Here is a 25124-nt window from a genome sequence, read left to right on the forward strand (position 1 = left end):
CACATACTGCCCTTTTGTCTGTCTTTTATACTAAGAGAAAAAAATCCGAAACATCGAGCAAGTGGCTAAGTTCACAAATTGCGAATTCGTTACATTTCCGCATAAGTTGGACGCCGAAAAATTATATTCTGTTGTGTGATCGTAAATTTGAAGTTTTTCATAAAAATGTCATAACAGTAATTTCAGTGACAATGGCTGAATACAGAATACAGCAATAGCACGATAACAACTACAAAACAAAATGAAAATGAAAACAGACTTTGACTGTGTCGGCGTTTTTCATCTCTCGAATTTATGGATTTTTTTTCAAATTTTCGCTTAAGGGTAAAAACCACACACACTCGCAAATTTGAGTTTGAGAGCAATAGAGAGAGGCATGGCTGCCGGAGAGGGGTGACAGAGAGTCCTAGGGACATACGAATTTTTATGAGTGTAATAAAAGATTGCTATAAAAATTTGCAATGTCTCAAATTTGAACTAATTTATAATAAAATACCAGGCATAACATATGTATTTGTGAACGTGTAAATAACGCTTTCTGTTGTAGATGAAATCACTCAAACTTCCATATGTAAAACCAAAGTGTTCAACAGAAGACACGAAATATTTGTCCGCTTTTTGGCGCGCTTTTGTCACATGTGCCACATCGCGCACAAGAAACAAGTAAATAAAAAGTTGTAGGTATAAACAACCTGAATAATACAAAATAATTTAAGCAATAATAACATTTTGCCAAACAAAGCATAAAACACTTAAGAAAGCGTTTCACTCGTTCTCTCTCTCTCTCTCTCTCACTGTCTCGTACTGAGCTTAAACCCTTGCACTCCAAGAGATAGTTTTGCTCATCACTTGCTGTTGTTGTGGCAATTGCTATGCTCTGTGTGTGTGTGTTTGATGTGGGCACTCAGCGCATACGCATTCGCATTCTCACGTTATAAACATCAAAATTAAGCATCCATTGGCTGCGCACTAAAAAACCAGAAATCGTATAAGAAAATTCCACACAAAACAGCTCAAAAATCTCACTCAAACTCTCTCTTTCACTCAATTGTATTGTCTCCGACTCAAACTGAACGGCCATCATGCCTCAGCGCACGCATACACACATCGCACGAAACGCACACATATACGCTCGCTATATGTGTGCATGTATACATGACGAGCAAGAGCAACTGCTGCTGCTGCTGTTGCTATTGCTGCTGCTGCTGCTGTTCCGTTTATTGCGATTCGCTGAGAGCGAGCGAGACAAATAGCTATGAAGTCTGTATTTCTTATTGCCACCGCTGTGCTGTTGGCGTCGGCAGAGGCATGAGACTATTGACTGCATATTTGCGTGTAAATGCGCGCCTGCATTTGTGTGTGTGTGTGTGTGAGTCTAAGCGCAGCGCTTGAAATGAATTGCTGCTGACTGGGCGACGGCGACACTGCCTCTGCGTGGCCAAAGCTGCGGCCTCAGCCTCGCATGGCTTTTGTATTGCGCCATAAACGTTTCGCTGCTCGTAACGCCACAACGGCCGACGCGGACACAGCGCCAGCAGCAAAGACCCGCACCCACTTGTACCCGTCTACCCGTACCCGGCAACGAAACGGAGACAGCGATCCAACAACACGGGCGTAGCAAAACCCCAGTCAAACGTCGACAGCCAGACAGACAGACAAACTCAAACCCAACTCTCCACTATCGACGCAGTCGCCAACTGCTGCGCTGCTTGCGCCTCTGCCAGCGTTGGCAGCAAAAATTACCAATTACACGAAATTTTTATACTCTTTTAAAAATTTCGTTTTATTATAATATTTATTATCGTGGCGCGCAGTAGTGTCTGCGGAACAGCGCTCGCAGCTCAACTCAACTCGGCTCAGCTCAGCTCAGCTTGACTTGGCCGATCTCCGATACGATTCGATCCGTTCCGTTCCGATTCGATTCGATTCGATACTCCACGCGTTCGCCTTCGCATTCGTACTCTCAATCGCAGTCGCAGTCACAATCGCAATCGCAATCGCTCTGTTTATTATTTTGTGGCATTCTTATTGTGTTTAACTGTTGCCGCTTATTACGGGCATTAGAGTGCGGTTTATAGTGTGCACCGGTAGCAGCAGCAACAGCAACAGCAACAGCAACAGCAACAGCAGCATCAGCCACGGCAATAATCATAAGTATATTTACACACTATCATAAAATCCAATCAAATAGCAATCAATCAAGAAAACTACATACTTTAACTACAACTTCAACTTTACTTTGTTGTAATCGTCCGTAATTCCTGCGTGTAAAATACAAAAAGAAAACTGTCACAACAATGAGTGCACATAAATATTAAAAAGTCGTAAAGTTTTTCAACCTACCTGGGAGCCGGAAAAGTGTTTTATGCCATTTAAAACAAAGCAATTAAAATCCAATTCCCCTTCAACTATCCATCGACTACAGCTTGCCACACGCACTCGAAAGGTCGTAAATCTGAAAAGAAAACGCGTCGGGCTTTCTACCCACGCTCCGAAAACTGTGACTGTGAATCATCGCAAGAAAAATCCAAAGGCCATAAAAATATAACGCCCCAGTTGATCCAATCCCTCGAATATCCCGACCAAGACAACTGCCGACTGCTGAGTGCCAAGTGCCAAGTGCCAAGTGCCAAGTGCCGTCGCAGCCATTAAAAATCGCGCGCCTATAAATCAAGCGACGGCAGACCGCGCCTCGAGCATTTTCCGTGTAATTGATGGCCACAGTTTAATTACTTTTACAACAAATAAACGTCGCACATACACACTCACACACACACGCACACACACATTGGAGCAGCTGCCATTACAAAATTTAACAAATTTTGTTGCGAATTCGCCTTGCAACAATTTCAATTGAAACGCGTTGCACGCAAATTGGTCGCCAAACTGTTTGCTGAACAGACATAAAACGCACTTTTCTTAGACAGATTAAACCCAGAGAGAGCCGCTCGATCAAAAGGTAAAAAATCGTTTTCACAATAACTCCTTTATAACCCAAATGAGAAAGACCTAATACCCAAATAGTCTAACTACCTACACTGAAACCCTTTACTAATCTATTACTAACGTTGCCCCGAATCTAAATTCAAAATCCACTAACCTCTGGCACCGTTTCTGATGATTTGACAGTCATGCTCAGGCGAATAGAAAAACAATATTTATTTTCCATCTGAATATATATATTCACATTGCTTTATGTGTTTTTTGTGTTTCTTTTTATGTGTATCTGAGAGGAAAACGCCTATAGATTTTTCTATCTGTTTTTATACTCTGTTTGCAAATATTTTCAAGAGCTTATCGTGTCGGCTATTGTTCATGATTTTTATAATTTATGTGTTCACAGTTCCCTCTAATTTAAGTGCATTTTAATTTAATTATTTAGCGATTAATACAAAATTAATTGAAGAATTATTAAATCATGGAACATTTTTTCAATATGAAGAATATTTTTCTTGATTGTAGGGAAGTCCGTTCACATCGATATTTGTTATCTGCTTAGCTCAATACTTTCATTCGAGTGTTTCGCTTCTCTTAATCCTTATTTACTTTCTCCGATCTTTCACATAAATAAGACTCGCCTTAGGCGTAACCACAATTCCCTTCAGTGGTCCTTGAAACGATATTTATTTCACTCCTGCTCAGAATTCTTCGAAACTATATTAAACACAGTTGTCGTGGACAGGTAAAATATAATTTGAATCGTCTGCTTATGTTTCAGAATGAAACTAAGGCAAGCCATTGCAAAAAGATACAAAGTTCAATAAGGGAAGTTGCAAAAGTGTCCTTAGGAAAATCCATTTCTTGGCTGAATTCAAACAAAATTTGTTAAAGAACACACAAAGAACATACACATGCAAAAAGAAAAGCAAACAATAAGTTTTTATCCATTGATTCAGATAATATAGCTGCCAAATCGCCATATATTCAGGCATCATCAGCTAAATGTACTAAACCAATAATAACTCAATCTACCGACTACCGAGGCAATTCGGCAAATTGACAAATTCTCGACCAGAGAAAAAGATATGTGCAATGTCAAAATTTGTTTTCGATAGTATGCTGCCAAAGTACCCACAGTTTCAGCCATTTATCAGTTCGCACTTAACTACAGCACCCACAAATTCGTCATCAGCAGCAGTTGCCGCCGCCCTCGCCGCAGCAGCCGCGTCAGCATCGAACGTCTCCTCACCTGGCATTCATCCGGGCAGCAGTGCCGGCAACAGCCATTTGCAGTCGTCGTCGCTATCGCCTAGCTCCAGTGGATTGCAGCTCGCCAGTCAACTAAGCCAACAGCACTTGAGTCAGTCATCCAATTCGCCGGTCTCTTCGTCGTCGCCCTCTTCGGCTGTGCAGCAGCAGCAACAGCAGCAACAGCAGTCGCAGTATTCGTCTCTGTCGGCCGCTCTTCAGCTTCAACAGCAGCAGCACATCAACAAGTTAGCCGCCGCAGCAGCTGCGGTTAGCTCACAAGGATCTGTCTCTAGTCTTGGTGGCCACCAGTCGCTGAGCCACGCCCATCAGCAACTGCTGCTGACACCACCTTCGGCGGGCAACTCACAGACCGGCGATAGCAGCTCATCGCCCTCTCCTGCGACCGGCTCCTCGTTTGCCATACCCACCAGCAAGATGTACCCATACGTCTCCAATCATCCAACCAGCCACGGCGGCCTATCCGGCATGCCCGGCTTCTCTGGTCTCGAAGATAAATCATGCAGGTGAGCTCAATATAATAGCACTCGAACGGGCTACTATTACTTGTTCATCTAAAGTTATATTAATACAATTACAAATACAATTACCAAATATTAAAATGTCTTACTAATAGGAGATATTTCAGATTACATTTTCATGTCATCATATATATGGTATTCCCATTCAGTAGACAGTAACAGAGATGACAGTAAAGAGATGAAATACCAACTACGTAATTATTGACTGATCTTCCAATTGATTCTTATATGGAAAGTAACAAATATCATGGGCTCAGCAGTTGAAACACATAAAGAATATTTTCAAAAATGTATTTTGGTAACGAAACAAATAGTTTCTTTGATATAAACATAAACAGTTTATTTCAAGATCTACAAACGACTTGAAGAAAAATATCAGGTTTTAAAATTTTCGATAAATGAATTCATAGAATAATTAGCAGAGGGCGAAAGCTTAGTTGAATGGAAAGGTCTTACCATTGTTAAACTCAACTTAACTCTACATTCAATTTAAATCTGCTGTTTTCTGTTTAGACTAAATTCCAATCATGTCATCGATACAATTATCGATGCCAATTATCGATACAATTATCGCATCGAAAGGTAACTTAATGTTCTATGGATTATTATTAGCTATCCGCTTTCCGTTGTCATAGTCAGTGCCCGCTGGAAATGTGCTTTTTAAAGAAATCAGAACAAGAAAGTCTGATCTTTAGATTATAAATCACATTGCTTAAATTGAGTTTATTAATGAGTTATTGAGTCAAGGTTGTTAGAAGTGCAAACCTTCAACTTGACCCAAAACACGAAACCCGAAACCATAATCCTCATTGGGCCACCGCAAATCCATTTGAAGTGTGCTCTAATTATCGACAAGTCCATTGACCATTCATAAAGTGTCTGTTTAGGACCATTGTATTCGAATGACCACTGGGAAAATTAGAACAGCGCTGCGGTGGTGCCTGCTGGCAATTTGTCGCAAGCCGCAAGCCGCAAGATTCGCACGCACATTGACCTTCTAGCAGGGCCATTTGCATATTTGCTCGTAAGTAAGAGGCGGGTCGACGCCGCGGGTGTGACGTTTACGGAATTAGTGCAACCTGAAATGAAATCACAGTTGGTGTAGGCGAGACATGGGTCTGGTCAAGTCCGCTGTGTGTGGCTCATTAGCATCAAACTAGTTGACTTTTATAGGCTAGATGAGGCTTCTCGCTCACGGACACACGTACACACATACGCATATGCTAATCGCCTATCGCTTCTTTTTGCTTTTCCAGCAGGTACACAGACACCGTGATGAACAGTTACCAATCAATGAGCGTACCTGCGTCGGCTTCCGCCAGCTTTGCACAGTTCTACCAGCACGCAGCGGCAGCCTCTGCGGTATCCGCGGCCAGCGCAGGAGCCATTGGCGTAGACTCGCTGGGCAACGCTTGCACACAGCCCGCATCCGGCGTTGTTCCTGGAGCCGGTGGTGCCGGACAAAGTATAGCGGATCTACCACGCTATCCGTGGATGACGCTCACAGGTGAGTCGCTCGCTGAGGGAAGCGATGATTAAGAGTGAGAGAGAGTGAGAGAGAGAGAGAGAGAGACAGAGAGAAAGAGAAAGAGAAAGAAAAGAATAAGAGAGAGAGAGAGAGAGAGAGAGAGAGAGAGAGAGAGAGAGAGAGAGAGAGAGAGAGAGAGGGGAGAGAGAGAAGGAGAACAAAATAGTTAAAGAATGATTAAGAGTGAAAGAAAAAGATGGAGAGAGGGGAGAAAGTGAGAGAGAGAGAAATAGTGTGAGAGGGGAGGAGAACGGAGTGAAAGAGAGAGAATGAAAGGGAAGCCGGAGAGAAGGAGAGAAAGCAAGTAGCAAATATAGAGAGAGGGAGCGATAAAAATAATTAAGTGGATGAAAAATTGGAGAAAGCACAGTTTGCGATGAAGAGAAGAATCAATTTAGAAAAAGAAAATGGAGTAGTAGAAAATAGGAGTAGGAGAACAAGGACACAAGTGCACAGAGAAAGAGAGATGCATCAATAAAGTGAGATAAACATAGAGGGATAGAGTGAGGAATGGCAACCAACGAATGCTACGAATAGTGGGTGTTGGCTTGTTAGAAACCAATTTATTTAACATAAATGTACATAAAAAGTTCGATTAGATTGTGCATAAATCAAGGTGGCGCAGCATGAGAGAGGGAAGGGGCCGAATGATTTGCTCTCGAATCCGGCCATTTAATGTATACCTTTATGGCCATTCGGGCTTATAAACAATAGATAAACGCGCTCGTTCTGGGCCAATTCAAAATTCATAATAAACACTTTGCTGGCATTGCCAAGTCGTTCGATTCGCATCAGTCTTCCAACAAATAAGATATACAAAATAATTTCGGACGGGTTGTCGGAGGCATAGATGAAATGACGCTGAAACTGGCTAACAGACAACCGAACAGAGCGCTAAAAAGTGGCGGCAGTAAATAAAATTGAAAATAGTTGAAAAATGTGTGTGGTGCTTGCTGCTCGTTGTTGTTGCTTCTTTTTTTTGTGAAGCGGCTCGTCGATTTGTAATTTAAATAGCTTCAAGGTTGCCAGACAACAACATACACACACACACACACACACAAGCACACACTCACTCACACACACACATATTTATATGCTCAGATGTGCCCCCGCGCATACAAAACTTGCAATCACTCAGCGTCAGATACTCGGCAAAAGATACAGATACATTTTGTTTTTGTTGCCATGTCAATGCTTGCTTTTCATTTATTGTTGTTGCTTTTTTTTCATGTTGGGGTGAATCTTTTTTTATGCGTTAAACGTAGTACAATATTCGCGCGAAACTTATGTGGGTCAGCTTAATTTACGCGAGCTGCGCTTTGTGCTTCGAATTTTATACTTAGCTGATTGATATTTGTATCAACATGATTTTCTTTAATATGTTCAGTTTTTCCCCACGATTGTGGTTGAGTTATGGCATTTGCAAAATTATGAATATAGAGTCAATTATCAGATTTATCAAGAGACCGATTATCGTCAATTTATTATTAATTATTTAATAAAATACGAGCAGCAAAAGGTCATATAACATAGTTTGGAAGATATATAATTTCCCAAACTTTCTTTAAGCATTTTTATTTCAAATCAGCTTAAAATCAATGTTGAGTATTTATTTACCTCAACTACAAAATTATGCATAGCACCATCAAAATTCGAATCAAATGAGAATTGGATCCTGCCGATTTGTAACGGTAAAGCTAAGACGTCATTAAACATTATTGAGCCACTTGCAGTTTTTGTCATAAGAAATAAGAAAACAGATCGAGTACTTGGGAAATCTGTTTAGGACAGGCTGCGACTTAAAGATAAACTGTATTTCGCACAATGAAATATTTTGCATATCTTTAGCTCGCAGCACAACAGCATAAAATTGTCAACGAGATCATAGAATAGCTGCGATGAAAGTAAATATGAGCATGACGCCATTATGGCAGCCAACTGCGCGACACATCGTCGCTGTCACACACACACACACACACGCACACATGCAACTCACATGGAAACAACAATTCAGATGCACTTTAATGAAAGAGGGAGTGCAAGAGCGAGAGAGAGAGAGCGAGAGCGCGCATCGGTGCGCAGTCAAGAGATGGCAAATGCTGCCATCCTTGGCTCTTTACCAACTCGTACTCCACTAAACATTAACTTTCTCTCTCTCTCAGTATCTACCTATCTCCCTCTGCCTCTCTCTTCAGGCACTAACACAAAGCAAGACGTAGTAAAGAGCAACGGCAGCCAGACCCGGACGCAGCTACAGAATGCTTTGCCAAATGCAATTTAACTAATGAATTTTAATATTTTACGCCAAGGCGTCTGAATGAATTTTCATTTTCACATCGTTGCACCAACCAACAGCCAGACAACAACAACAACAACAGCAACTTTGCAGATTGCAAGCAGTAAGAGGAGCAGTTGCTGCGCCTGATTGTGTTGATAAGAAAGCAGAAAGAGGTTAACTTTTCTTAATTACCTGGAAAAGCAACGCAAGCGTATTGAAATTTGAAAGTGCACTACGTGCATTGAAGCAAAAGAAGTCGAGATGGGAACAGAGAGACAGAGAGAGAGAGAGAGAGAGAGAGAGAGAGAGAGAGAGAGACTGTCTCAAAACGTGTTACTTAAATTAATTTATAAATTCGTACGCATAAATTCTGAAATCACGAAGCAACAAAACAGAACACAGAATACCCTACCCAGCGTACTCAGCCCCTACTGACTGCGACTCGGCACATTTGTACATACATATACGTATGCATATATATTAGAGATTGTCTGCTCGTATCATAAAATGCCAACAGCGACAGGGCAACTGCACTGAAATTTGTGTATTTTAATTAAAAACGCGCTGGGCTAGACGCCGAGCAGCTTCATCTGCTTATTAATTAGGCGTCACGTCGTCGTCGTGGTTGTCGTTGTCGTTGTCGTTGTCTTTGTCGTCGTTGTGGTCCACTTTGGACGGAGTCGGCGCAACTGTTCACTGGTCATTGGCCACTTTGTTGGTGGTCTGGACCTTGGAGTAGGAATGGGTGTTGCAGTTGCAGCTCAGCCTTTTCTAAATGAAGCTGACAACTTAGTTTAAAATGGTTTGATTGAGTGGCTTAGGCTAAAGTAAAAACCACAAAGAGTTAATGGAAGAGAGTACAAATCGCAAGTTATGCAAGAAAAGTCTAAAAAAAAAGATTGGCACATAATTAGTGAGGTCATCGGAATGCAAAAAGGGAAAGGAAAAAGTAATGTGTGGCTGGCTGAATATACATGTGTGTGTGTGTGTGTGTGTGTGTGGCTGAGTGTCTGCATGCACCATATGTAGTCAACACTCCTTTACTAAGCTCAAGGCTAAGCGCGTAATTTGACATATGCAACTCACAATTGCTAACTTCTTTAAAAACTCAGAGCAATTTATTTATTTAATTTCTTTTTTACAGATTGGATGGGAAGTCCCTTTGAGCGTGTCGTTTGTGGCGATTTCAATGGTAAGTACCTCTCGTAAGACCCTTAGTGAGCGAAACCCTTGAACAAATGCCTCAAATGGCATTGGGCAATGGGTTGTGTGCTTAAATATGAATTATAAAGTATGAAATACCTCTGCCTTTAACATTTTTCATAATTTCCTTTTTTTACGCCGAAATGTCCTTGAAAAGCATATCTTTACCTGCTGCTACACCGCTAGATGCCAGCGGCCAGCTGAACCCTTCTCGCTTCATTCGTCACAAGACTCACTCCTGCTGTCTGCTGGCTGCCGTCAGTGACTCTTGCAGCGACCTGTCATAAATCCTCGGGCTCAATCTTTTCAATCCTATTGAATGCCGATCGTTTTGTTTATTGAAGTCATTTTCTGGCTAGCATCTTTCGCATAGACAATGGAAACATCCGGCGACTGAAAACTAGCAACTAACAACTGTCAACTGTCAACTGGCAACTAGCAAGCAGCAAGTAGCAACTGGCAATTGGCAAATGCATTCCATTCTGATACTGTGAAAGTCGCTGGAAACGAAACAGAAATTTGAGTGCCAATATAGCATGCGAGTCAAGTGTCGGGCAAGATCGTAAATCACTTTGATAGACTGCTCGGCGCTCTGTGCTTATTAAAATGGTGGCACCCAGGCCCCCCATAGTACGGACCAGCAGCGTGTGTGTGATGCCCATAATAATGGCCGTATCTGAATTGGGCACGTAACCAAATTCACAAAATTCGAGGCGCTAAAAAGTAAGCCATAATAATGAGTGTAACTCGGCTCGAATCAACTCGACTCGACTCAACTCAACCCAACTCATCGCGAATCGCGTCGAACTCAGGCTTAGCTCAAGTAAACGCAGTTTATTGCGATTGATCAATTTAATTGTCGACGTGGATCGTGTTGCGTTCTCTGTTACGGCAGTGGTTGCTGTTGTTGTCGTTAAATTGATTTTACGAGCGTTTTATGATCTATTTACGATTTTACGGATGGTTTTGCGCCACGCATAGCGATGATCGCCGATGTGACTACCGCAACGTTTACGGCTCTGATCCATACTCTGAGTACCGAAACGATCGCTGCTTAATGTGCCTGATAATGGCGTTGCTTTTGCTGCCCGATATTGAGCTAGGGGCAATCTCGGTAACTTTCAAGCTTTTTTCATCCATTCCATGTGCAGCCAGAGGAGAGTCGCTGCGACTTTCGCCTTAATTACTTAGTTCAACGACATCACCTATAAAATGCTAGTATCTCAATGCAGAAAAAGACCGTGATCAACAATAAAAAAACACGAGTAGCCCAGCTCATGCTCGTACACAATGGGAGTCATAAAAAGATTAACGACTGCGTCCGCCATTCGATTTGGTTTATATGTGACACGTAACAATTTCGTTGCCCCGATTGCACCAATTAGCCTATAAGGTTCTATATAGCCACTTTAATTTGGGAATTAATTAATTCGAATTAGAAGCATTTTATTTGAACCATATAAAATTATGCTCATATGTTATTATCGCAATTGAATAACATAAGACAAATGAGTTTTAATTCAATTGGAATATGATGGAATATATATGGAATCGTGAATGGCTAAGGTTACGTATACGCAGAGTAGATCAACTTCATTTTACTCTGACTTTAGCTACCTTCAAAATTCTATATCGTCCTAGCTGGACAAAGTTTAGAAAACGTTTAATTGACGCTGAATTCCAAGCTGCTTGCCAGTTTCAATTTGAAGTCCAATTTGACGGGGCACCGTGAAAGAGTCTGTTCATGGCTCCAGCGACTTGAGTACGTGCCAAAGCTTCGCTTTTAGCTTCACAGATCGTTTGATATTCGAGTTGCCTCAGTCTGTCCCCAGATCCGCACTCTTTAGCTACATACACACATCCGATCGCCGCTGGCTTCGTTTGTTTGCTCTGTAAATAAATCACAGCGAGTGCTATGGGAGTGTTGTCGGAGTCATTTTCGCAATTTACAACACTAACAGCGGCTGTTTGACAAGTAATTAACTCGCTTTCCATCCAATTGTGTCTACAGATGTTGTAGTTTCGTTTCTTTCTAAGCGTTTGGCCTAAATTACTTTTGACTTTTCCCTCTTGTATACCCTGCAACCCTTAGAAATGCAGGCTAAGGAAGGTATAATGGCATTGTTAAGGTGTTTGTCACGGGCATATGGAAGTCTGGTTATATAAACTAGATTCTGCCCAATTACAGAAATTGATTGCCATGAACTGTGCTAAAACTCGACTTTGATATAGAAATTCTCCTCGAGTAGAATAATATTAATTACATAAAAGCGTCGGGGTATCTGTTAGTCACATACTCCCGATTGCAGCCCTTGAAAAATGGGAATCGCACTGAATGCATAATCAGTAATTTAGAACATATAACAACATTTTTACTATTTCAACAATTCATTTTATAAATATCGATTAACTACGTTATAAAGATCTCATTTTAAAGACTCGCGGAACATTTTCCCATTTTCCTCAAAATACAGAAAAATCGTTGTCAAATAATCAATTGAGCAATATTTTTCTTCGCATTCGCTCTTTGTATATATCTTTTGAAATTGTATAAAAGAAGAATTTACTTCACATAGAATTTGTAAGCACTTCGTACTTGGGGAAGTGCAAGTTGTAGACAAACAAGAAAAGCCTTTGTAGTTTGTTAGTTAATGTAATTAATTATAGGTAATGCTGATTGAGGTGATGTGATCCTTGGAATATGTTCAGCGATTCATTTAGTTTGGCTTATCACCTTTTTGGCGATAACATGAACAGCGCGCTAAACAATTATATTCATTAATTTTATTAATTAAAACATGCCATAATCATAACTCATGATACGAGATCGCACCAGGGTTGGGGTCGCACTGAGGCGGCATTGAATCAAACTGACAATCGCCACAGTTCAGTTTTTGTAGTCTCACTTCGAATCGTAACTCTGTCAAAGCGGGCAAAGCGACTGACTGCACAGCACAATGCGCTTGCTTCAATTTCATTTTCAATTACGATTACGAATACTATTTCGATCTGGCTGTAGCTGTGCTGCGGATGCCAATGTCATTAGCAGTGGATCGAACGCGTCTCCGGGTCTACAGCATCTGCATGAGCATGTGCATCTGCACCGTGTCTGGTGAGCGCAGATAAACGCCGCTTCAGGCCACGGCCTACACGACCTAAGCGACCACTTAACGCTTAGTCGGCTCCTCAGTCTTTTTCTCTCTCTATCCGCTTCTGTCTTTGTCTCTGAATCTATCTATTCTGTTTGCTTACTTGCCAAGTGGGCGGCATGGACAGAGAGGGTAGGGAAAAGCGGTTCACCCACAGTCTGTTCGGACGGTGCAAGGGTAAATTTATGAGGCGCGATAAGCGAATTCCATTTCGTTTCGGTTTTGTTTAATTTCCGATTTTCTGTTGTTGTTTTTTTCTCGCTTAATTTTCTTTTCTTTTTTTTTTTTGTCGTTGTCTATCTCACATTCTCAATCTCACTCTCTCTGTCTCTCTCTCTCCCTCTCCCCTCTCTCTCTCTCTCTCTCTCACTCGCTTTTGAACTGTTCGAGGGCGTGTCGCAAGCAGGGAGGCGGGGTAAATGTGCGACACCGTGTTATCGGCACGTTTCGTGGCGTATTTTTTTCCCATCTCCACAGCTACAGAAAATTTGAAATGACACGTTTGCGAGTGCGATGCGAAGGCAAAGCACAAGCACAAGCACAAGCTAAAGCCAACGCCAAAGGCAAAGCCCCGCGACACCCTGTGCCAACATAAAGTTTTAACTACCCCGTGTGGCTGTTAATCTGCGGTTTTAATGCCCAAGTGGCGCAAATTGGCGAAAGGGTTCGAATTACATGCAGCATGGCAGGGCACGAGCGAGAGCAGTGGCTAAGTGGTTCACGAGCAGCAGAGAGTGTCAAATGAGCGCCAGACAGACAAATTGCCGGAGACTGGAGAGATTCGCCCTGCTCGATTTTAGACTGGCAGACATGTAAATTTGCAGACGAAATCAAATTAAAAGCGCACACGTTCCAGCGACATTACACACAAGCTCAAACAGACACTCACACACACACGCACACACACATTTGGAATTTATTCGACCATTCGCACATGTCACAAATTCTCGATGCAAACTTTCGCAATTTAATTAATTTTAACTATAATTTGAACTTAGCTAAATCCTATCAAGTTTTATTTGTGCTTATATATTTAAGCCAACTGCTGCTGTTGTAGCTGTTGTTACTTCTTTGTTTTAGGTGCTACTTGTTTTAAGTCGTTTTTTACGCCTCGCGTGCCGCACTGCATTTCCAGCATTTTCAGCATTTCCCACCCATTTTCCGCATTCGCACTCTGCGTGACGGTCTCCATTTCAACTGACTTTTCTCGCTTGTTCGCCTTTGTAATTGTTGCTGGGCCTCTTCGAGCCAACATTAAATAGTGCAAGAAGTCGTTACAATAAATATCATTGCGAAATTATGCACGCCGGTTAATGCACTCAACAATTGTTTTTAGTTGTCTGACATTAATCTGAGAAATTAATTGTTATTATGCGTGCTTGAGATACGATTGCATTCATTATCGTTAGCGTTATGGACCATATATAAAATATATATATATATTTATATTATATATATATAAGCCAAAAAAGTAAGAATGTTGCTGTCGGACAGTCCCGACTGCATAATACTCGCTCGTTAAATCATTTTTGGTAAGTCTCTTGAGGGAAACTGCAGAAACTTAACTGTCAATTTGGAGCTGTGGATCCAAAACTTGGTATAGATATAGTTAGTACGATTTGCCTCGTCTTCAAGCGGTACATAGCTCTTAATAAGCCAATATGGTAGCTGAACCGTAATCTAGTCCTTACATTTTGAGCTTCAAGCTTTAATGCCTTAGAATATACAGTTTTACCAGCGCTGAGTAGGCGTGGATACATAATAATCAGTTCTCGCTTCTTAGAAGGAGTCATTTTGTGACAAACCCTCAAAAACAGTGTAGAGGAATAATTGAATTTATAAGTGTTAGGATAGTCGGACATCGAACAAATCCACTTTGTGGACGAGGATATTAAATAATTAATTAAATAAAAATATTCATTCAGGACGCAGCACGTGTAAAACTCTTGTAGAATGAAAGTTGATATCTGAGAGACTTTTAATTAAAATGCCACAGTTAAACTGTTTCTAAGACAACATGCCCTATAATAGTTTGAAATACATTGTTAAGCATGCTGGGATAATTTTCTTTATGCAGTGATCATTTAGATAATCTCTGCTTTTTGGATAAACGTATTTTTATATTTTTATGATGCTCCATGAGGCAGACGTAGTTACTTCGCATAATTATTGAGGAAGCACTTGAAAAGTTTCAACAAGAGCTATAAATAACTGACTTATGATGTTTCATTGTCTCTCACCACATCCCTTCAAAACTTGTTTTATTCTTTATCCCAATTATGAAAATCGATTGCTGCTAAAAGCGGCGCGACGACTGCTCTTTTACTTTAAATGAAGTCATTCTAACAATTTATTTAATTAAATGTATTTATTTAAATGTTTAAAAAACATATATACATGTATGTTTGCATGTATGTATGTGTGAATATATGTGCATATACATGTGTGCCTATGTAACTTGATAATGGCACCTGAAGCGAGCACCTCAACAAAAGGTTTTCAGGGTTGAAACTCCATTTTATAATTGAAAACCAGCCATTGCCCACATACACACAACGTCACAGCAACACACACACTCAAAGTCAAAGGAAATGGAACAAGTAGATGCGTTGCAGTAGATGTATATATTAATAGTTGCTCAATAAGTGAAACGAGTATATTGGCTTTGAGCAATGCGCTTCTTGCTGTGCACACGTTTGCATTAAAGTAAGCCAAGAACCAAAAGCTATATATATCCGCTTACAAAGAAGCATGACAAAAGGAATATTCCTAAGTTTTTTAGCCAAAAATCCAAAAAATTAATTTTGAAAACATTTTGTTTTTGGACACTGAACGTGTATTATGCAGTTGGTCTAGCTCGACTGCAGCTTATTTACTTTATTCGAGCGACACTAATTACAAGCAGCAAATATGAAATTATGCTAATATACTTTTATCAGTGTGTGAGCAAGTATAAGAAGAGGCAAATGTATCCAGCTCTGGTCGTCATAGAAGCAACCAATCAGCTAGATATTAATTTGGTAACCTTTGCAAGTAAGTCTATGCGTGTGTGGGAGTGAGTGAGTCCAAGGACCACACCTCAAAGCCAATACGACATTACCACAGAGAAAAGCCCCGGCAATTTGAAGTTACGAGTATTGTGCGCCACGGGACGGCAGAAAATTCTATACGACGGGGCATGGGATATGGATCCTAGAATGTACGCAAGTAGGTATAAGAATGAAGGCTAAGCATGAGTTATGTGCAGGGTTAGGTAAATATAGAACCCGCAGCAAATGCATCGATCGATCGATGCTTTTTATATGAATTTAAATGTCACGTTATCGCAGGGACTGGGGAACGATAGACGAATCGTGGCTGGGGAGAACGCGTCCCGCGCTCCCACTGAAAATAGTATTTTAATACGTCATCGTCATGAAGGCGAAGTGGCACTGCTCAGCCCACGCAACTTAAGTTATGACCGACATCTGCTGTTGGCTGTTGGCTGTTGGCTGTTGACTGTTGGAGTTGCTCTTCGAAATAGAAATTCGTAATTCGTGTTTGTTTTTACCAAATAGGGTCTGGCTGGCGGAGACATTGTCGATGTTGATATCATCGTGTGCAGTGAGCCATAAACGCATTGAGAATGCTCGAGACTGCGCACTTTTTTCTCACTTGAAAGCGGTTGGCGCAATTTATATGTGTTTTCAATAAAAGTCGATATAATGTTGCCAAGGTTCACAGAACGCACAAATGAACTTGGCAAAAGCAGCAAACAGCTACCCAATGAAGGCAATCAATTTCAATTCAATTTCTTCGCCTTTGCCAAAAGCCAATGAGGCGTTCAAAGGGCAAGAGACCAGAGACGAGGCCAATTGCAGTTGCTTCAGAACCTTTTTTGCTGTCGCTTTGTTGTTATTGTTGTATTGCTCTTCGTCTTCATTTCATCACACTGAAGCTGCTGCGGCAGTGACTGCCAGACAAAGGCGCCGAAAAGTGTTGATGACCCGGCCACACCTACACACTCGCACACACACACACACACACGCAGACACAGACACAGATAGACAGACCGCACTTCGTTGTCATCATCGAATGTCAGTTGATTGTCATGTCGATTCGCAGCGATTTTAATCGCAGCTGATACGCATTAAACGCCTTTCATTTGCAATTAAATTGCTCCAAACAAACACACACACACGCTACAACCGACGACTGTGTTCAACTTGCGGTCAGTTGACGCCGAATGCTGGAGCTACAGCAACAGCAGCAACAACTACAACAACAACAGCTACGAGACTAGTAACGACAGTTGTCAAGCACAGGCTGTCATTGGCAAAAATCTTGCGGATTACCAATTCTAGACGCCTAATGCCATTTATTGGCCATCGTTACAAATGTTCCAGCTGGCCGATTGCTAACCGTGCTTTCCCTCTCGCAGCCTTTGCCCAAAATTAGTTCGCACTCCCCTTGGGGAGGCCAAAGCAAATTTATCGAAACTTTCAAGAGTTCGCCCTCTGCTTTTGGTCGCCTTCTTTAGCCAGTTTTTGCTGAATCTTTTTACCCTGCATTGTATTCGAAAAAAGAACAATTTTATGGCAGCTTTCGACAAAGTTATCTACCATTAATAATTATATATAGAGGTATATATTTTTTACCATGAACAGGCGGCTTATATAAATAAATGTCGATGCTTAGGAATTATCAAAACTGTTGTGTAATGGTATTCGCACACATTTAGTACATTAACTTTAAGAATTCTATATTATATTATTTGAGTTCCTGTTGGGGATGTTTCATACTTTGCAGGGTGTCTGCTAGTCGCCCAGCATTAACTAACGTCTTTTAGTGGTTGTTCTGGAGTGCTTTTCTTCCGTTTTCTCTTTTAACTTCTGGCCATATATTTTTCACATTTATGGCGGGTATTTTGTCTTATCACACCCTCGTGTTTGCAGTGCGTGCAAAAATATTTCGTCTTCGTCCTTGTTACATTCGCTTTCTCTCTTCTTCTTTCTGCTTCATCTTATGCACGCTGAGGCTTGCAACTGATGTTGATTGGGTGAGTATTTTGGGTAGGTGGTGCTGGGGCAGCTGGGATAACCACCAACGAGATTAAAAATGCCATAAAGACAGTAAGGGTGAATGGCTCTAATGGCAGACATTGCGACGTTGTTTTCGCTGTTGTTGTTGCTGCTGCTGCTGTTGTTGTTGTTGTTGATATTCTCGCTACCTTCCTCTCACATATCCTTCGCCAATTTTACAGTCGTGTCCATATTCGTATATGAGCACACTTATAAACAGACGCAGCCATTTCAGGCAAACAGTGGAAATCGCCGGAAAGTAGAAGTTCCCGTTGAACAAGAAATAATGGAGACATATATATATTCTTATCAGTTTCATTGGGAAGCAAATGACTAATGAAACGCACATTTGAAAAATGTTTTGACTTTCAGTTATTTGAAATAATGCATCGATTATTGCAAATGTATTTATTCAGCTCCAATTACTAAACAAGAATCAGAACTTAGATTTTGAAGTTGGACTTTGAATGAGATAGATATTAGAGGATATTTCGGTGACAACTGGCAGGTCTTTGGAAAAAGATTGTCTGGTTCTGCGCAAAGAAATGTCATCAACATATGATAAAAATATAGTATTAAATTAAGTTCTTTTAATCGTCATTGTAACAGAACCCACACAAACATTTTGCACACTCTATGTCTGTATGTGGCATATATGAATGTCTTGCAAAGAGGCACAGAATTCACCCTAAGTTACTTGTCCTAAACTGGCAGTTAAATTAAGCAGCCAGAAGCGAACAGCCAGCAAAGGCGACGGGACTGGCAAACAGACGCAATTGCAATAATGGCGCGAAATATTTGATGAGAATATATTAATCCCTGAGGATCGAGCACTTAATGCTTGATAATATTTGCAAAAGGCAAGACTCCTACCCCGTGCAAAAGCCAAACTAAGAGATAGCGATATATTTTCTAAGATTAAGTACACAATTAGCAATTTATGCAGACACTGTGGGCCGTTGTTGCCGTTGCCGTTGCCGTTGCTGTTGCTGGCGTGGCTGGAGTTGAGGTCCCAGCGATATGGATGGGGATAAAGAAGGCGGGACAAGCCGAGGGCAATGCTTACGAAAACAACAACATTAGCAACGCGTTGCACATAAATTGCACAGAAAGCATCCCCGACTCCAGCAGCCCAACGTTGGCAGCTTTGCCACCCCTCGGGAGCAACACCCCATCCGATCTACCCTGACGCAGCTTACAGTAGAGAATGCCACGGCTCTGATTAAACTTAAATAAATTTAATAAACATAAATTATTTGCAGTAGCAACAACAGCAGCAGCAGCAGCAGCAGCCGTTTGTGCCACCCTCTTTTGACTGGCAAGCAAATGTCTCGCTTACCTGCCCCGCCCACACTCAACAATATCTTTGTCCTTGCTGTCTGCTAAAAGCCGACACAAAAGGCGCCAGATGTTGCTTAGGTGTTGCGCCTTAGCCTCATCAGGGCGCCAGTCGCCTCTAAGCAGCTCTTCTTTGAAAGTTTAATTAGTATTTGCATATCCTGATATATATACATATATATAGTCCTATATATAGTCTCTGGGGAAACCATTTTGTTTTGTATTCAACGAAAAAACGCAGCAATTTGTGCTAAATACTCAAAAGATCGTCTTAAGACTCGTCGAATCAATGAGCCAGGAGATAGCAGCACAACGGGCTAGCCAACTTGGAACCGGGGAATATTGTTGAGGAGCCAAAAATATTTGGAAGGCGCGTTGTTAATTTTGTATTCGTTAAGATGTATATGTGTGTGAGTTGTATTCTTGTTAAATGCCTGCTGTTTGTTTATATATCTTTCGACATTCCATCCGGGAAGTTCGTTTTCAAAATGCATAACAAATATAAACAAATCAGCATAAAACATACGAAGCCCGACGCAAATACATGCTTTAAGTGTAGAAGGAGAAACTCTTTAGACTTCGTACTTTTTTTTTTTTGATTGGAGCTACAATATTTGGAACGTTTGTAGAACCGCAAGTAAATTGAAACAGATGTTATGAATGCTAGCTTATATTGCTACTACGATTTAAGATAATAAGTCTATAAATTATATTTAGCAAATATTTTTTGGCTTCCTTTAAAACCAGCAGCAGTCAGAAAAAAAAACAGGCTGTTGAAATCAAATGAAAACAAATATGGAAACTGCTATAAATATTGCTCATGCAAAGATAACAAACAAATTGATAGAAATCTTCTTCAACTGTCGGAAATTCCGTAGCGAAACAGCAAAGTCAAGGAATTTATTGAAAATGTGTCTCTAAACATGGAAGCATTCGCCTTTGCAAAATTAAAAAAAGTAACGAAAAAAAAAACAAAGAGCAAAGAATTTTGCGACCGACTGCATAATACTCAATACAAGTCTCTAGCTCCAATAGCGCCAAAAATAATACAATTCATGGCTGAAAAATATATTATTTAAAATATATTAAATATATTATTATTTCGGGTGTGCCCTTCCCCGTAGTGGGCAAGTTAAAGCCGCGGATACACACTAGAATAAATATTCCAAACTTCAAGCTTCAACTGCAGCAACTTCTATGCTTTGCATTTATATGAATAGATGGACGGATAGCACGGCAAATAAGACATAACCTTATATACTCCTTTTACTGCGTGGCTGAGTATAAAATCACAATTGACAACAGCAAGACGTAAAATAACACAAACCACAATGTTTCAGATGTTTATGTCAAACGATATGTAAATATGTTTGTTATTAATCGGAACAATAAGAAAGCCACAGAAAATGGAAGCAAAATGTTTGTTTATACTTAAAACAATTTCGTGTCGCTAGATAAACAAAAAACCAATGCTTTCGTTGATGTCGCCGTCCCCACGGACACCGACACACACACAGCACACAACATAAATGTGTGTGTCTAAAATCATATATACTGTGTGTAAACTAGTATTGAATAGACACACATACATGTTTATAAATCTGACACACATAACCTCTTGTCCGCCTTTTAGTCTACGAACCTCTCTATATAAATTTATAAAAATATATATTTATATATGCATATGTATATGCATGTGCGTGTGTGCTTGTATCTTTATTGTACGCGCTGAATTGTTTTTATGATTTTAATGTCATCATAAGTTTCAGACAGCTTTTTTATGTGGTTAAAGCTTGTTAATAAGCGCCGCTGTTTATTGAACAATTACCTTTATTATTGTTATGAATATTTTTAATTGTTAATGTCATTGTTATAGATCGACCAATTGAAAATAAGCAAGACAGCGGTGCCTGGGGACGCCTTTCCATTAAGAGGAATCTTACCTCACCTTGCCGCTGTCTTACCCTCTGTCTCTTTCTCTCTTTCTCACTCTCTCTCTCTCTCTCTCACACTTACTTATTGGATTTTCTCATCCCAGATTCGCAATTTGTTAAGCTCATATTATCCTAAATTGCCTGCTAAGAATCATCGAGCCATTAATCAATATCAGCGTCAGTTTATGGTGGGCTAATAGATTCTTAATTACAAAATGAAAATTGATTTTTTACGGAATTGTGCAATGAACCGGTTCAGTTGGAATTGCTTTGCACAGAGTCAACTGGTTTTCTAGTTACCGCTAATTAAATGCACAGGAAATTCATTGACTTTTATCTGCACAACTGAGTTGTAATTCAGTAGAAGCCGCGGATAAAATAATATCAATTAAAATCAAAACGAGTTTCAATCATAGTAAACACAGAAAGCTTTTTTTAGCTAATGTTACTAATATAAGCATTAAATTAATGGATGCATGCATTATAATTGTAGAGATTCTAATGCCTATTTCATCGACTTTAATAATTTATATTATTAACTTTTGCTACTAAAAACTTGAAAAATCTTCTTTGAAGTAATAAAACATTTTGTGAATATTAATAATCGATTTTATATTTCAAATGTCTTAAGTAACTTTATTGAAATTAAAAAAAAATTAAGACTACTACAAAAAAAAATATTTAGTTATATATGTTTAAAATACAAATATTAGTATCAATGACCAGTTTGAAAATTTGCTTTCAATTACTATAAGAATGCAATTTCCACCAAATTTAGTTGTGATGTTTCCATTAGTCAAAGAGCGTGATCGTTTTGTTATTATGAGTCAAAGTTCATTAAGTGCAAGCAGACGAGTTGAGTCGTCCATTGACGGCCATTAAAAAAATTAAAATCAATATGTCTCACACATTTGAAAAGATAGACTTCTGGTCCTGCGCTCTCTGTCGATGCCGCTGCCATTCGACTCGATGCAAACTCCACTCTGTCAAATTCCGGTTTCGCTTGGCTCGCTCAGCTGTGCGCCGACTCACCACCGAACGGCAGCGCCGAAGTCGACGTCGCTCTGCCAACAGCAGCGACGGCAACGGCAGCAACAACAGCCGTTGCCATGACGACGCTCCCGCATTCTTCATGTTTTCGTATATGTCAGTGTATGCGTGTGTCTACCTGTCCTACACAGACAATGCGGCAGCCATATTGGATTCCAGCACTCCTTTGCACAGTGTTGCCATCTCGCTCGCTCCTGTGCGCCACCTCTGCGAGTGTCGTAAATCTCTTTTAGGGGCGCGTGTGTCCTGGGAGTCGTGATTTATGGGACGAATTGTAGCTGCTCAGCGTAGCGTGTAAATAATTTAGATTAGTTTACCATTTGTGTTCTCTGTCTGCTGCTTACTGGGGTTGATTAGAATTCAAGTTGTTTCGAGGGGACAAAGTTTCTGCTGTCGAAAAACTTGAATGTTTTTTATGGCCATTTGTATTCTTCAGAAATGCACGTGCAATTAAAGCAATTGAATTGATGACAGTCAGAATGAATTCATATATATACTACTCATAGTATATATTATAAGATGTTTTCAATCGGGTTTCAGATTGGGCTTACATTCTGGCTCCTGAAGTTAACGAAACCCATCCTGCGGAAAATTAAAAAATGTTTGAGCTAGGATTTATGATTTACAACTACAGTGGAAGTCAGCACAAATGCACCTTTCAAAATATTACGCAAAATGTGTCCCTTGTTTTGTACGCGGCACTTCTCAACTTGCCCAACCATAAAAAATATGCCGCTGACGTGAAAACCTTTTTTAAATAAAAACAAAAAATTGAAAGGTGCTGTCATAAAACAGCAAGCGGGAAAAGTGCTGCCTGACCATGCAATTTGTAGATAGCAAAATTTTGATTTCCGAAACATAAACACGAAACACATTCCCATTTCTACTTTTCCCTTTTCTGCATCATCCACGCACTATCGCGCAAAAAATTCGCACAGGTAGCGTGAAAAATTACAAAAAAAATAAAACAAAAAACATTCAGACAGACAAAGCAACAAAGAAAATCGAGAAAAGTGAGACAGAAATGCATGGAAAACGTTTCACTCAACCCAGCGGGAGTTGGTGCTGCAAAAGCTGCTTCTCCTTCACCCTTTACATGCCGTGCAATCGCCATTGAAATCGGAACCAGAATCAGAACCCGGCTAGCTGTCTGTCGACCCCCAAGGGAGCTGATGTCCTGCCGCGATTCGCTGTCGACTGACGTCATAGCTGGCCTGGATATCAAAAATTATTTATTTTGTTTGTGTTCGATATTTGCAGCAGATATTTGCTATGCATTCACAATTCCGTTCGCTTTGCTGCGTTGCCCTTACCCATTCGCGACTCCTTGGTGCGAATTAAGCAGTTTCCAAATGAGCAAGAAAATTTGTTGTTGCTCTGGCTACAAATCAAGTGGCTTAACGGACACAAGCCTTTTCGAGCCAAGACTCGTTCTCATATGTGTTGCTGTTGCTGTAGCCGTACAGCGAGAAGAAATTCCGTTTTTGGCAGCCAGACAACATGTTTCGCAGCTCGTTAAGAGTATTCGAGTACCAAAACAATCGTGACTAACGCGACTTTCTTTGTTCTCTTTTTTTATTTGAAAAGGCCCCAACGGCTGCCCCCGTCGCCGCGGCCGCCAGACGTACACACGCTTCCAGACGCTGGAGCTTGAAAAAGAGTTCCATTTCAATCACTACTTGACGCGGCGCCGGCGTATAGAGATTGCGCATGCGCTTTGTTTAACCGAGCGCCAGATCAAGATCTGGTTTCAGAATCGGCGCATGAAATTGAAGAAAGAGCTGCGCGCTGTCAAAGAGATTAACGAACAGGTAAGTTGCCTGGAGCAAGTCGATTTGATGGATTCAATCGGCAGCACAGCAAGTTACGTCTTTAACATGCTTCGTCCTTATCTTCACATTGCAGGCACGTCGAGATCGTGAGGAGCAAGAGAAAATGAAGGCTCAGGAAACTATGAAATCCGCCCAGCAGAATAAGCAAGTGCAGCAGCAACAGCAACAGCAGCAGCAACAGCAACAGCAGCAGCAGCAACAGCACCAACAACAGCAGCAACAACAGCAGGATCATCACTCGATCATTTCACACAATCCGGGACACTTGCATCACTCCGTCGTCGGTCAGAATGATCTCAAACTTGGCTTGGGCATGGGTGTCGGAGTGGGCGTTGGGGTTGGGTCTGGCCTTGGACCGGGTCTGGGAGCTGGCCTCGGTGGAAATCTGGGAATGATGAGTGCCCTTGACAAAAGCAATCACGATCTTCTCAAGGCAGTTAGTAAGGTCAACTCCTAAATGGCAAGTGGATCATTCAACTATCATTACCGTTACCGTTACCGTCACTACCACTCCTAACAACCTATGTCACCGCCATCGTCATCGTCGTCGCTTGATGCCTTGAGTTTGGCGTTTTTCGTCTCTTCTGTGTAATACGAAAAGCAAAACAAAACAAAGTTGATAACTCAAATACGTAAAGTTTTACATAGTAAATAGTCGTTTAAGTCTACATATAACGCATAGAAATATATAATCTTAAAGCCAAGTACATATGTAAATCTATACAGAACAGAAGCAAGATCAATGATGTCCGCAGTGGATCACAGACAATTTGTTTAGGAGTTGACTCATATTAATATTTGTAATAATGTTTGTAAAGGCTTTCGCAAATTTATATATTTAAATACTTCTATTCACCCATTTCCGCTTTTTATACTCTTTTACGTAGTAAAAGGAGTAGTTTGGATTTATGGAGTGTTCGTCTTGCTATCCGTATGTCTGATATTCAAGCTGGAGATGGATCGGAAATCGCATGGGGAATGGTAAATCGGGAAAAGAAATATCTTGCGGCACTCTTAATCTC

The 25124-nt window shown here is 40.7% G+C and overlaps 1 protein-coding gene across 4 annotated transcripts; it reads left to right on the top strand.

Annotated features, from left to right (window-relative positions):
- Positions 1 to 1458: 1458 nt before the first annotated feature.
- LOC111602489 (homeobox protein abdominal-A) lies at positions 1459 to 24870 on the top strand. 4 transcript variants are annotated; one of them, XM_023319565.2, is made up of 6 exons: positions 1459 to 2707; positions 3897 to 4715; positions 5990 to 6237; positions 9681 to 9728; positions 23858 to 24081; positions 24176 to 24870. In XM_023319565.2, exons 2-6 carry the CDS (start codon positions 4033 to 4035, stop codon positions 24557 to 24559), a joined length of 1587 nt encoding a protein of 528 aa, XP_023175333.1. In that variant the 5' UTR covers positions 1459 to 2707; positions 3897 to 4032; the 3' UTR covers positions 24560 to 24870. The 4 variants fall into 4 exon arrangements, with proteins under 4 accessions (XP_023175333.1, XP_023175341.1, XP_023175350.1 ...); XM_023319573.2 differs by lacking the exon at positions 1459 to 2707 and adding an exon at positions 2910 to 2959 and having other exon boundaries at positions 4112 to 4715; positions 5987 to 6237; positions 24176 to 24866; XM_023319582.2 differs by lacking the exon at positions 1459 to 2707 and adding an exon at positions 2937 to 2959 and having other exon boundaries at positions 4136 to 4715; positions 5987 to 6237; positions 24176 to 24866.
- Positions 24871 to 25124: the final 254 nt, after the last annotated feature.

Source organism: Drosophila hydei, unplaced genomic scaffold (genome assembly GCF_003285905.1).
Source record: "Drosophila hydei strain 15085-1641.00,03,60 unplaced genomic scaffold, DhydRS2 tig00008139-arrow-pilon, whole genome shotgun sequence".
Classification (NCBI taxonomy): Eukaryota; Metazoa; Arthropoda; class Insecta; order Diptera; family Drosophilidae; genus Drosophila; species Drosophila hydei.

What these genes read in the sequence shown, in the direction of transcription:
- LOC111602489 (XM_023319556.2), top strand. Translation starts at nt 4,033, where the DNA reads ATGTCAAAATTTGTTTTCGATAGTATGCTGCCAAAGTACCCACAGTTT. An exon ending in TCCGTGGATGACGCTCACAG is followed by an intron (nt 6,238 to 9,680) that starts GTGAGTCGCTCG and finishes TCTTTTTTACAG; the next exon opens with ATTGGATGGGAAGTCCCTTT. An exon ending in CGTTTGTGGCGATTTCAATG is followed by an intron (nt 9,729 to 23,857) that starts GTAAGTACCTCT and finishes TTATTTGAAAAG; the next exon opens with GCCCCAACGGCTGCCCCCGT.